This window comes from Thunnus albacares, chromosome 17 (assembly GCF_914725855.1).
Source record: "Thunnus albacares chromosome 17, fThuAlb1.1, whole genome shotgun sequence".
Classification (NCBI taxonomy): domain Eukaryota; kingdom Metazoa; phylum Chordata; class Actinopteri; order Scombriformes; family Scombridae; genus Thunnus; species Thunnus albacares.
Window position 1 is genome coordinate 12,290,736 of NC_058122.1, and position 13,368 is coordinate 12,304,103.

Sequence of the window (13,368 nt, forward strand, 5' to 3'; positions counted from 1 at the left end):
GGGCAGTACATACAGGAGGAGCAAAAAGGACCAGACAGTAACCCCAAGAAAACAATAACATCAAAATAAATTAATAAATAAAAATAAATAAATACACTTTTGGCTTAGTACAAAATGCACGTGGTGTGTGTGTGTGTGTGTGTGTGTGTGTGTGAGTGTGTTAGTGTTGGTGTGTAAGGATATAGAGGGAAGAGAGCAGAGGGAAGGAAAGAGAAGAAGAAAGAGAGGATAAAAAAGAAAGAAGAAAAAACAGAGAAGAAAAGAAATGGAAAGCTGCAGCATTGTGGAGGATCTCTGGTTTGGAACCAGGGTGAGAGATAGAGTTTTATTTTATTTTATTTTGTTTTATTTATTTATTTATTTATTTATTTTATTATTTTTATATTTTTTGTGTGTTTTACACCTTTAGCTTAAAAGATAAGATGATCACTGAATTAAAACATTAGTTGTGCAGTTAAATATTTTGTCTAAATGTTTAACCTGAGAGTTGATTGGTAACAGTCTGATTATTTCACCTTTTCTCAGTTTGCAGATTTAAAATGAAATCAAAGCTTCAATACTCACTGAATATAAAACAGGATGTTTTGTATGGTATCAATGAAGTTTCAAACTACTTCAGCAACAACATTAAACTGTTAACACTGTCAAATTATCTCACAGACACCCCACTAAAGATTGTTTTAAACTAATATAATTATCTTTTATAATTATCTTTTAAGGAAAATAAATAGCTTTAAGCAGATCATCACACAGGTTTCAGTTCCTGAACATCTGTTCAGAGTCTCCAAGTTTGTCTGAGCTACATGTGACTTCAAACATCTGCAAAAACTGAAAACATTCAAACTTTTGTATTCAAATTTGTATTCAAAGCTCCAAACCTCCATCTAACCAGAACAAACTCAAGTCTTCATGCTATTTGAGTATTTTCCCTGTTACTTCACTGCAGTAATTAAATAGATATATACTGTACATACAGACACACAGTAAAATATTTGTCGATTGTTGACATTTATTTTTTCTTTACTTTAAAATATATATTTTTTAATCTTTCTTTCTCTTTCTTGTCTTCGTTTTTCCTTTCTCACATAGATTTAGAAAATATGAAATAAAATACAACAAAAATTACAAGTAAAATAGTAAAATCTTGGCTGTAAAAAAACTCTATCAGAAAAAATTCACATTAACCTTAAACTTTATATGATTTTTAAAAATCAAAATGATGAAAGAACTCAGGTCTATATAAATGTTCTTTATAACAGTGTAATTCAACAATAACTTTATTTGATTCAATAATTTCTTTCTACTTCAGTCTGGATTTGAGAAGAAATGCTGATCTTTTCACCTTCAACAGAATCCATTTAAATAAAATGTAATCAGTGTGTGTGTGTGTGTCAGTGAGAGGACAGAAGAGCTCACATCAGTTCAGCTTCAACATCAACCTTGTTCTCTGCAGCTCTGATGCTGCTGCTGGCAGCTGGATCCTGTGAGGAGCTTTCAGTGGATTCACACTAATAAACACATTAGAAACACTGAATAGTCAGATGAATGATGGAGATAATGTTGATTTCTCTTTCCACAGGTGTGTACAGTATTGATCTCATCCAGCCAGACTCAATGGTTGTACAGCCTGGACAGTCTTTGACCATCACCTGTCAGGTCCCTGGTTATTCTCTGACTGATAACAGCTATGCAACAGGTTGGATCAGACAGCCTGAAGGAAAACCAATGGACTGGATTATACATCGGTGGGGAGGAGGCAGCTTTTATCAAAATAATGCTCTGAAGAACAAGTTCCTTTATCACACACGCACCTCTAATAGTTCAGTGACATTAAAGGGACTGAATCTGCACTCTGAGGATACAGCTGTGTATTACTGTGTCCGTCACCCCGAAATGATACAAACCACCAACAGACCTGCACAAATACCCAGAGATTCATGTGACTGAAACACACACAAACATGTTTTAAATATGAACATTAATAAAGATAGTGCTCTCTGCTTAGTTGATAACAATTTGTATTTGTGGAATTCACAGAACCTCTATATCTTTGAAGGCAGAAACAAATAGGGTGCAGATTTCCTTTTTTATTTGCAAATAAAAAAGGAATAATAATAATAATAATAATAATAATAATAATAATAATAAATATTTCAGTTTAGCCATGGCTAAACTGAAATAAAATAATTTGCTACATCATGAATTAAAGATTGTCAATCTTGAAAAAAGGGTTTTGTTCACCTTCTCCACCAGGTCAGATATTAGCTAGCAGGGATTTGATATTTTACATTTTCCTCTGTTGTTGTAGATACTCTACTTATGAAAATGTATCTGTGTTGAATATTTCCTTTTTAAACCTGTAGAGGGAGGTCTATGCAAACTCTTCCTTATAAAAATACAGCAATAGCAACTGTCATATAATTTGGAGCAGAACAACTGGAGGAATTTTATACATTGTTAAAACACTCTGATCAGAAAGCACTGAACCACAGTGTTTATTACAGAATGAAAAACACAATTGTCTGGATTTTATTGTTTGTAGTTACTATTCATGGTAAGAAAACTAATTGTTTTGCTTCTTTTGTAAATGTCTAACCTGTGATTTTCAAGTTTCATGGATGATGATCTTCATTTCTTTGCTTACAGGAGTTCAGAGTGAGATCAAACTGGACCAGTCTCCCTCTGAGGTGAAAAGACCTGGAGAGACAGTGAAGATGTCATGTGTCATATCTGGTTATAGCCTGACAAGCTACTTTATTCACTGGATAAGACAGAGACCAGGTAAAGCTCTGGAGTGGATTGGGAGGATGAACACAGGTTCAAACTCTGCTAGCTATGCCAGCTCCTTTCAAAGTCGTTTCATCATAACTGAAACTGCGTCCAGCAGCAATCAGTACCTGGAGGTGAAGAGTCTGACAGCAGAAGATTCTGCTGTTTACTTCTGTGCTCGAAGAGTCACAGTGACTGAAGACAGTGAAGCAGCTGCACAAAAACCTCCACAGACACAACATTTGATCAGAGATGAAGCAGTTTTCAAGAAGCAATATGTTGGTGACTAAAACAATAGATATTTATATTATCTTCTTATCTGCTGCCAATTACACTCACGGGGAGTAATGAGAAACTTGATAACAAAATAAATCATGTTTAAACTGATTTCAATAAGCCATGCATGTTAATGTGTCTCATGTCTGAACATGAATTTAATAATAATACATAGAATTACTTATGGACACATTTTACACACATTAAACTAAAACATGTCAACTAACCAAACACATTTGGAGAACCATTAATGGGGTTTTGAATGGGGATTAAAGGTGTATTTCCTAACAGTGATTTGAATGTACAAGTAATAATACTAAATAAGCATTTATTGCTTATTCCATATAAGAGCCTCAGTAAAACTATTTCTCAGAGAAGACCACTGCTAAACAGTAAACAGCATTTGTGTAGTTAAATTACTTTTCTAACTATCTAAACTGAGATGTCAGAGTCTGAAGGCAGTTGATGAACATTTCTTAGTTTGGAGTGGGATTAAAACTACAGTACAATATACACAGAGAACTGCAAAGGCTGTGAACTAAGAGGATAAATGGATGTCAAAAGTGTTTTTCAGTTGTAAACACACTTAACGGTCCACATTTTCCACTGTTTTGTTTACTTGTCTCCAATGTGATAGCAAAGATCACATTCATGTAAATTATTTGACCGATAAGCCAGCAGACATTTTCTACCTAACTACAGCAAATATATATATATATATATATACATATATATATATATATATATATATATATATATATATATATATATATATCTTTTTGCATGTGGTTATACAAGGTTTCAGTTCCTTATTTAATTTCCTTTAGAACAAACATCTGCAATATGCAAACACTAAAACCAATGAAAAGTTTGTATAAATCAGCTGCAGCAAACTCAAGCATCGATACTGTTTAGATTATTTTGCTTTCACATCTCTGGTGTTTGCAGTAACAAAATAAAATTAAATAAATCTCTTCATAAATATATGTAACTTTAGCAAAACCAATCTTTCTTAAATGTTTTAAATGAGTATTTCATAGTTGTCAAACTATATAAATGCTGTTTTATTTTGTGTTGTGTTCTCAACTTTAAACTTGACTTTCAAAGCAGTGATGTAGGAGGAGCTCCTGTAAACCAATTCTCAGGGGTCCAGTTAACATTATACATGAAGGGATTTGAAATACTAAGCACACTGTTAACGTGGCTTACAGAAAGATGACACTCTGGGTAGTTGTCCTGTTTATTTTAACTGCTGTTGAAGGTCAGACCATAACAGAGTCTGAACCAGCCGTTAAACAACCTGAAAAATCCCACAGACTCACCTGCACAACATCTGGGTTTGACTTTGGAAACTCAGTGTGGGTCAGACAGGCTCCTGGTAAAGGACTGGAGATGATCACTTTTATACACACAGCTAGTTCCTCTATCTATTACTCCCAGTCAGTCCAGGGTAGATTCACCATCTCCAGAGATGACTCCAGCAGTGAGCTCTATCTGCAGATGAACAGTCTGAAGACTGAATACACAGCAGTTTATTACTGTATTACCGACAGTAATAAGAGAGTCATATAAATATCACCTCCTCTATTTACTACCACCATTTATTACAATGTTGACTATTCAAAACTTGAATATGGTTTTATTTTCAATTATAAAAAATATGACATTAAATATACATTTTAAGGACATAAATAGCAACATAATCCTCCTTAAAAATTATATAAAGATAAAATTGTATAAAATTATATTTGAATTTACAAAATGTTTCAATTTCTCAAAAATATATTTGAGTATCAATAAAATATTTTTTGTACAAAAGTAGAAATGCATTATTTGAAACACTTGACATGTTTCATTAAATACAGGGACTTGAGTTGATTAAATGAGTGATAAAACTGCTATCATTAATAAACTGTTTAGTGAGTTGGTGATAAATATTTAAATATCGGAATCAAGGCCCTGATTCTACCTCTGTGAAATAATAATTAAAAAGGACACTGAAATTATTATTTCAAGACAGTGTAAATAAAATAATATTAATAACAACTTCCTCTATTTAGCTCCAGTTTGTCACACATTCTTATGCTCTATATTTGATTCTATGCAAACTCAGTGATCTTCCTTGTTACGCAGTTATAAAGATTTCTCATGAGAGCTCTGCTGCTGCTGTTGGCAGCTGGATCCTGTGAGTCTCTCTGGATTTATCATAGTCAGCAGTTCTTCTTTTGCAGTGTAACTTGATCATTTGTAACAAAACATTTTCTTCTTTTTATATGTGTGAAGTGTGAACAGTTGACACAGCCAGCCTCAGTGACTGTGCAGCCAGGTCAACGTCTGACCATCACCTGTCAGGTCTCTTATTCTCTTAGCGACTATTACACAGCTTGGATCAGACAGCCTGCAGGGAAAGGACTGGAGTGGATGAGTTATGACACAACTGTCAAGGATTCACTAAAGAACAAGTTCAGTGTCAACATAGACTCTTCCAGCAACACAGTGACTCTAAATGGACAGAATCTACAGCCTGAAGACACTGCTGTGTATTACTGTGCCAGACAACCACAATAACACAAACCATCAGCAGACCTGAACAAAAACCTCTCAGGCTGCCACACATCCAACAGACACTTACAGTAGAGGACAGATGCAGTTGTGTTTCTGTCTTCTGGAGACATAAACAAGCAACACATGTACAGTACAAAAATCACCTGCTAAATGTAAACATCATATTTAGGACTGTGAGATTATGAAATTAAAAATACATTTAGAAGTTCAGTAATTAGTTACTCAGTACTTTAATCTATCTCCCACCATTAATGGCTCACAGTAGATTCTGCATTTTCAAAAATGCAAAATGAACCATAAAACAAATTCAACTACAGTAACATGTGGTCTTTCAAAAGGCCTGCATCTGACAAAAGTTAGTTTCTCTACAGTAACCTCAAGAGTTTTAATCAAGAGTTTAAAATCTAATCACAGCAGCATTATTGTAACACTCTTTCAGTGAATTAACCATTTATATGGTGATACTGATGACCATATAATGCTCTCAGTATGTTTGGCCTTTTGCTCCTTGCCAGACAGACGGATGAATATCAGAATATTTAAAGGCCCATATTGCTGTTTTTACCCCTGCATATACTTAACATTAGTGCCTATTATTTCATTAATTAAATTATCTGCTTGTGTAAGTACAGTATGAAAATAATTTTTGTTTGGATGATAATACAGTTATGAGCAGTTTGCTGTGTGTTTTAGAAAACCCTGCATCTGTTAATTCAGAGTTGGCAACAAAATCTTGCAACATTTTTGTCTGTTATGTATGTGACTGGTTGATTTTTCTGTTGTGTTTTTGCTTCTAATTATTATTACTTTTATTTTCAGATCAAAAGTCTGATTTCAAAAGACATCATGCATGAATCATAACACATTTGGCTGGAAGCACAAATACAGTTTATACTGTAATTTTAACAGCCAACCAAAATGCTGGCCAAGTCCAGTCTAGTTGTTTCCTCCCTGTGAGGAGGAGTCAATGCAAAACCTTGATGTCTTCCACCTCTACTTATCTGACTGCAGAGAGGATGACAGAGAACAGTGGACACACAGTTTAACATGATGGACTATAGGACAGGACTGTTGCTTTTAACTATCTGCTGGGCAGGTGAAGATCTTCACTGATCTTGAGTTGAAGACATCATAAGAAAGTTTAAAACTTACAGCAAATAACTGTTTCCTTTTTCCTTATAGTAAATAATAGTTTTGTTTTTTGTCTTTTCTTTTTTGCTTTCTTTTTCCTTCAGGTGTTGATGGTCAGACTCTGACAGAATCTGAACCAGCAGTTAAAAAGCCTGGAGAATCCCACAAACTGACCTGTACAACATCTGCATTCACATTCAGTAGCTACAGCATGAACTGGGTCAGACAGGCTCCTGGAAAAGGACTGGAGTGGGTTGCTTATATCAGATATGACAGTGCTTACATCTACTACTCTCAGTCAGTTCAAGGCCGGTTCACCATCTCCAGAGACAACAGCAGAGAGCAGCTGTATCTGCAGATGAACAGTCTGAAGACTGATGATTCTGCTGTTTATTATTGTGCTCGACACTCACAGTGAGTGAAGCTGAATTAGCAGCTGTACAAAATCTTACAGTACTCCTCCTTACTGGGCTGATAGACTCCACCTGTCTCATATGATTAATGTTGTTGCTTTGATGGAAAATAGAAACCTCTCTCGCTCTCTCAGCAGTTATGAGAAGGGAAGAGCAGCAAAATGTGGTCATGAGTTTATGGCTCAGACTCTTACAAAGACAAACAACAATAACTGACAAACAATCCAAAAGGCGCACACACTGATATTAATATTATAGAAATAATATAGAAATATTATAGAAATAATATGTAATTTGACTGGTCTAAATTTACACAAACACAAACCTACTGGTGCTGGATTTCTTCAAAAAGAAAATCCCCATTTCCCCATTTTTATATAGTCTAAAGCTGAAAAATATGCTGTATATCACTGATTGATTTCAAAATCTTTCCTCTTTACCTTTTTGACTCGGTATGTCTTATAACTACATTTGTTTCCAGATTGTAATCAATAAATAACTTAAGAGTTATTTAAACCACTTTTTACAGCATTTCTTTGCACTAAAGAACACAAAATGTCAAAACATCCCGTTTCATGAAGAACTTGGCAGTGCATGTACAGTCCGAGGGGCCACATGTTCTCCTAAATTCAGTAAGCATATCAGAAATCCATCATTTATTGCAAATGGTTTTACAGTTAAATTTTGTAGAAAGGTCTCCTGGAGAAAACTCCACATACATGAACATTAACTTTGCTCTGTTACATTTTAAATATGATAAAAAATGATTTTATCATATCACCATTAAACACCTGGGTAACTTTATTGATCACAACCAGAAGAAGCTATTCAATTGCAGACTCTGCTTACAGTAATATTGATGGACCAGCATTTGAATGCTGATTTTGTAAAATCCATTTCACAAATTATACTGACACATGATGGAGGAAAAGGTATCAACTCCACAGACTCCTGTATAGTCAACGTTGTTGAGCTTTACCAAACAATAACTGGAATCAAAGTTTAATGTCTTCCTCCTCTACTGGTCTGACTGCAGAGAGGATGACAGAGAACAGTGGACACACAGTTTAACATGATGGACTATAGGACAGGACTGCTACTTTTAACTATCTACTGGGCAGGTGAAGATTTTCACTGATCTTGATCTATCAACTCAAAGCATGTTAGGCTATTCTTTTTTGTCTTAACAGGTGCCTGGAGCCCACAGATTGACCTGTACAACCTCTGGATTCTCACTCAGCAGCATCTGGATGTGCTGGATCAGACAGGCTGGAAAAGGACTGGAGTGGATTGCAACTATCAGTAGTGGTGGTGGTAGTAGCAAATACTACTCTCAGTCAGTTCAAGGTTGGTTCACCATCTCCAGAGACGACATTAGACAGCAGCTGTATCTGCAGATGAACAGTCTGAAGACTGAAGATTCTACTGTTTATTACTTTGCTTGAGATCCACAGTGACTGGAGTTGGGCAACTGTACAAAATCCTGCAGCATTCATCCTTACTGGGCTGATAGACCACAACTATATCAATTGATTTGAGTATCAGCGACTGGAGTTGGTTGAGTAGTTGTACAAAATCTATTCATTTCTACTAAGCTGATGGATCCTGATAATGAAGTACATGTTTATGGTTTTATTTTTTGTTTTGTTTTTTAATGAATCAATGAACCAATCCCTGCATTACATTCATAAAAGCTGATCCGGAGGAAAAACGATTGTTTAGCAATAAACATTAAAAAACAGCAATAAAGTAGAATTTAAAACGTCACAGTGATCACATCCTCATAAAAAGCCACAGACAATAATCTAATTGCTAAAATTGTTGTCCATGTGTAAATAAACGTAATAGGACATCTAGGTACAATACAAAGATTCACTTTTATTGTTGATCTTAAGTGTCAAGAAAAACTAATCCTCCAGTAAGAGACACATTCTGGGATGTTTGAGCAAAAAATGATGTCATATGGTTGATCTCTCAGCAGTAATGTGTGGTAGAACTATCTGCTGGGCAGGTGAGTATTTTCTCTGATCTTTATTTGACATATTTACATTTGTATTACCAACTTGATGTTAGGCTCTTTTTTCTGTCTTGACAGGTGTTGATGGTCAGACTCTGACAGAATCTGAACCAGCGGTTAAAAAGCCTGGAGAATCCCACAAACTGACCTGTACAGCCTCTGGATTCACATTCAGTAGCCTGTATATGAACTGGGTCAGACAGGCTCCTGGAAAAGGACTGAAGTGGAATGCTTATATAAGCACAGGCAGTTCTCCTGTCTATTACTCCCAGTCAGTCCAGGGTAGATTCACCATCTCCAGAGATGACTCCAGCAGTAAGCTCTATCTACAGATGAACAGCCTGAAGACTGAGGACACAGCAGTGTATTACTGCGCCAGAGACACAGTGAGAGACAGTAATAGGAGACTCATACAAAAACTACTTCCTCTATTCACCTCAAAGACTTGGAACATTCAGTGGTCTAAATAGCAATAATAATAATTGTCCTGAGTTGTTGATTTTAATGTTTTGTTTTGTTTTGTTTTGTTTTTTGTTTTCGTTCATAACCACTAGAACATTGATTTTAAACATATTAACATCTAATCTCTACTAACACTGTGTTTGAATACATTTTAAAAAATCCTTAAAATAAAATGTTGATTCTACAATCCAATATGAAGAAGAACTGATGTCCTGAAAATAATGCATGGACAAGAGCATATAGTTAAATGCTGATATAAATTAGTCCACTGAGCAGATGTTCTTCCTTTGTCTTTCTCTCAGTACGTGTGGCCTCAAACTCCCAATACGCAGGGTGTAACTCATTTTATATGCAAGTCTGATGTTCTATTATGACTTTATAATGACTTAATTTGTAATATGCATTATTATATGACATTTTGTATGAAATTAAAAGTAAAGAGGGAATAAAGACATATATATTTATTCATTGACAACAACAACAACATACATTTTATGAATAGACCACTTTTCAAGATACTCAAAGAGACTTTACATTACAAAGTAAAGAACCTAGAAAACAAAAACACTACAAAGTGCAAAGTGGCACTGAGATTGGAGCAGCTTGGTCCTGGATGGTGGAGAGAGGAGGTTTGCGTCAGAGGTATGGATGCTGCAGGAATGAGTGTGGTGTCGGATAAAGTTGGTGAGGAATGAAGGATCTTGGTTGTAGAGGGCTTTGTGAATGAAGAGTAGGAATTTGAATTGTATCCGATGGACAAGAGTGATGTGGTAATGGGAGTCTGAGTGAGTGAGTTCTGGATGAACTGGAGTTCATGAAGGACTTTGTCAAATAAAGAATGCTTTTGCAGTTGTCCAGTCTGGATGTGATGAAGGGATAGATCAGAGTTTCAGCAGCAGAGAAGGAGAGGGATGAGTTGATGTGAGCTATATTTTTCCGATGGAAAAAGGCAATTTTAGTGATGAAATTTGCATGTTGAAACAGAGGTTAATGTCAAAGATTATTCCAAAGTTGTGGATGTGTGGTGAGTGGTTTGAGAAAGTTCTCTTACATCCATGTTGTAATTTAGGTGAGGCAGTTGGTGAAGGTGTAGTGCATTGCAGTAATGATGGATTTAGTGGATATTCAACAGCTGGACATTATCGGTGTAGCAGTGGAAGTGGTGACCATGACAGCGGATGATAAGAGGGAGTATGTAGAGGCTGAATAGAAGAGGGCTAAGCACTGAGCCCTGGGGGATGCCTTGGGACAGAGGCACAGAGATGGAGATGTAGTTATTGATGCTGATGAACTGTTGTCTGTCTGTGAGGTTTGACTTTCGCCATGAGAGGGCAGAACAGGTTATGTTGAGGAAGGATTCAGAGAGAAGAATGATGTAGTTGATGGTGTAAAAACCAACAGTGAGGTCAAGGAGGAAGAGAATACTGAGATGACAATCTGAGGAGAGGAGGAGATTGTGAGCAAATGATGTTGTTTAATGTAATAAAGTATATTCCTGAAGATTAATGTTTTTAAAAGATGTAAGAAGAATATTTTTCTGTTTCATGTATATGTACCTATATACCCATATATACACATGATTTACATCAGAATCAGAAATCAGACTCAGAAATACTTTATTGAGTACATTACATTTATACATACTCATACATCTTAAAATATGTAGCATGTTTACAATACAGCATCATGTTTCCAGGGATTTACTATTTTACTTTTTTCCTCTAAAATACTCTACTTACCACGCAAATGACAGGTAAAATACATCTATCTTGCATGTTTCTTATTTAAACCTGAGGAGGGAGGTCTATGCAAATTCTTCCTTATTTATAAACACATCATCAGCAACTGTTCATCTGTAGCAGAACAACTGACACAGTTGTATAAATCTTTGACCTGGTATTACTTATTTGCACAGTTCAATATAAAATGGAAAACATGATTGCTTGGAGTTTATTATTTGTTGTTAGTGTTCATGGTGAGAAAATCAATTCCACGATTACAAAGTACAGAGTATTTTTCTAAATGACTAATATTTATCCAAAGTTTGACGGATAATAATCTTCATGTGTTTGCTTACAGGAGTTTGGAGTGAGATCAAACTGGACCAGTCTCTCTCTGAGGTGAAAAGACCTGGAGAGACAGTGAAGATATCATGTATCACATCTGGTTATACCATGACAAGCTACAGCATTAACTGGATGCGACAGAAGCCAGGCAAAGCTCTGGAGTGGATTGGGTGGATAAACACAGAAACAAACACCCCGAGCTATGCCAGCTCCTTTCAAAGCCGTTTCAGTTTTACTCAAGATGTGCCCAGCAGCACTCAGTACCTTGAGATCAAGAGCCTGACAGCAGAAGATTCTGCTGTTTACTTCTGTGCTCGATAGAGCACAGTGACTGAAGACAGTGAAGCAGCTGCACAAAAACTGCGTGTGTTCATAATGCGTCATCTGTCAAAGAAAAAAACAAAGTACTTTCAACAGTCAAAAACACCACAAACCTGAATAATATAAAGCATGATTATAACATAAAAAATTAACTGCTTTTGCAGCACAAACATTTGCTGATATACTGACAGGGAGTGACATGCACAATTTCTGCTTTCCTGAGAAATATGGGTGGTACCTTAATATCAAGCATTGTAGACAAATTGAAATAAAATATGTCAGACAACCCTTAAACATAACAGCTTAGATTGATGTAAAATGAATATCCACTTTCCGCTTACTAAACTGAAAAACTAAATGCCAAAACCAATCTATTCACGTGCTCACGGCGAGGAGGAGTCAATGCAAATCTTAAATGTCTTCCACCTCTACTTATCTGACTGCAGAGAGGATGACAGAGAACAGTGGACACAGTTTAACATGCTGGACTATAGGACAGGACTGCTGCTTTTATCTATCTGCTGGGCAGGTGAAGATTTTCACTGATCTTCATTTGATGTTTTCATTTTATCTAAATGATCTGCTTGTGATTGTTTTCTTTGCTATCTTGACAGGTGTTGATGGTCAGACTCTGACAGAATCTGCACCAGCAGTTAAAAAGCCTGTAGAATCCCACAGATTGACATATACAGCCTCTGACTTCACATTGAGTAGCTATTGGATGCACTGGATCAGACAGGCTCCTGGGAAAGGACTGGAGTGGATTGCTGCTGATGGTGGTGGTAGTACCAAATACTACTCTCAGTCAGTTCAAGGCCGGTTCACCATCTCCAGAGATAACAGCAGAGAGCAGCTGTATCTGCAGATGAACAGTCTGAAGACTGAAGATTCTGCTGTTTATTATTGTGCTCGAGATGCACAGTGTTTGAGTTGGTTGAGCAGCTGTACAAAATTCTACAGTACTCATCAGACCCCCTTTATCTCACATGATTAATGTCCTTCAGTTCAGTTAGTTCAAGAAATGTTGTTCTTTCCCACCAAAACATCTATTTTGGAACCATAGATATTTTATTTGCTTTTTAAAGGAAAGTTTTGTGAGAGAGGATACTTTTTAACGATATTTCCAAACAAGGATTTTAATTTTCTTTCTTCATGAATTTGAGTATGTGAGCAGCTCTCTAGAGACTCCAAGTTTCACTGAATGTCTGTGGCTTCAAACATCTGCAACACTGAAACCAATAAAAGTGTTTTATGTAAAACTCCAAACCTCCACACAGCTGCAGAAAACTCATACTGTTACATGATTTTGTTGTCACTTCACATTTTTTTGGAAAATGATTGATTTACG

The 13,368-nt window shown here is 35.9% G+C and overlaps 2 gene segments (V, D, J or C); both read left to right on the plus strand.

Annotated features, from left to right (window-relative positions):
• Positions 1-2,241: 2,241 nt before the first annotated feature.
• LOC122966933 lies at positions 2,242-3,059 on the plus strand. The segment is given in 2 exon segments: positions 2,242-2,554; positions 2,647-3,059. Coding segments are annotated over 2 exon segments (462 nt in total).
• An 8,262-nt stretch (positions 3,060-11,321) lies between these two features.
• LOC122966510 lies at positions 11,322-12,023 on the plus strand. The segment is given in 2 exon segments: positions 11,322-11,608; positions 11,713-12,023. Coding segments are annotated over 2 exon segments (357 nt in total).
• Positions 12,024-13,368: the final 1,345 nt, after the last annotated feature.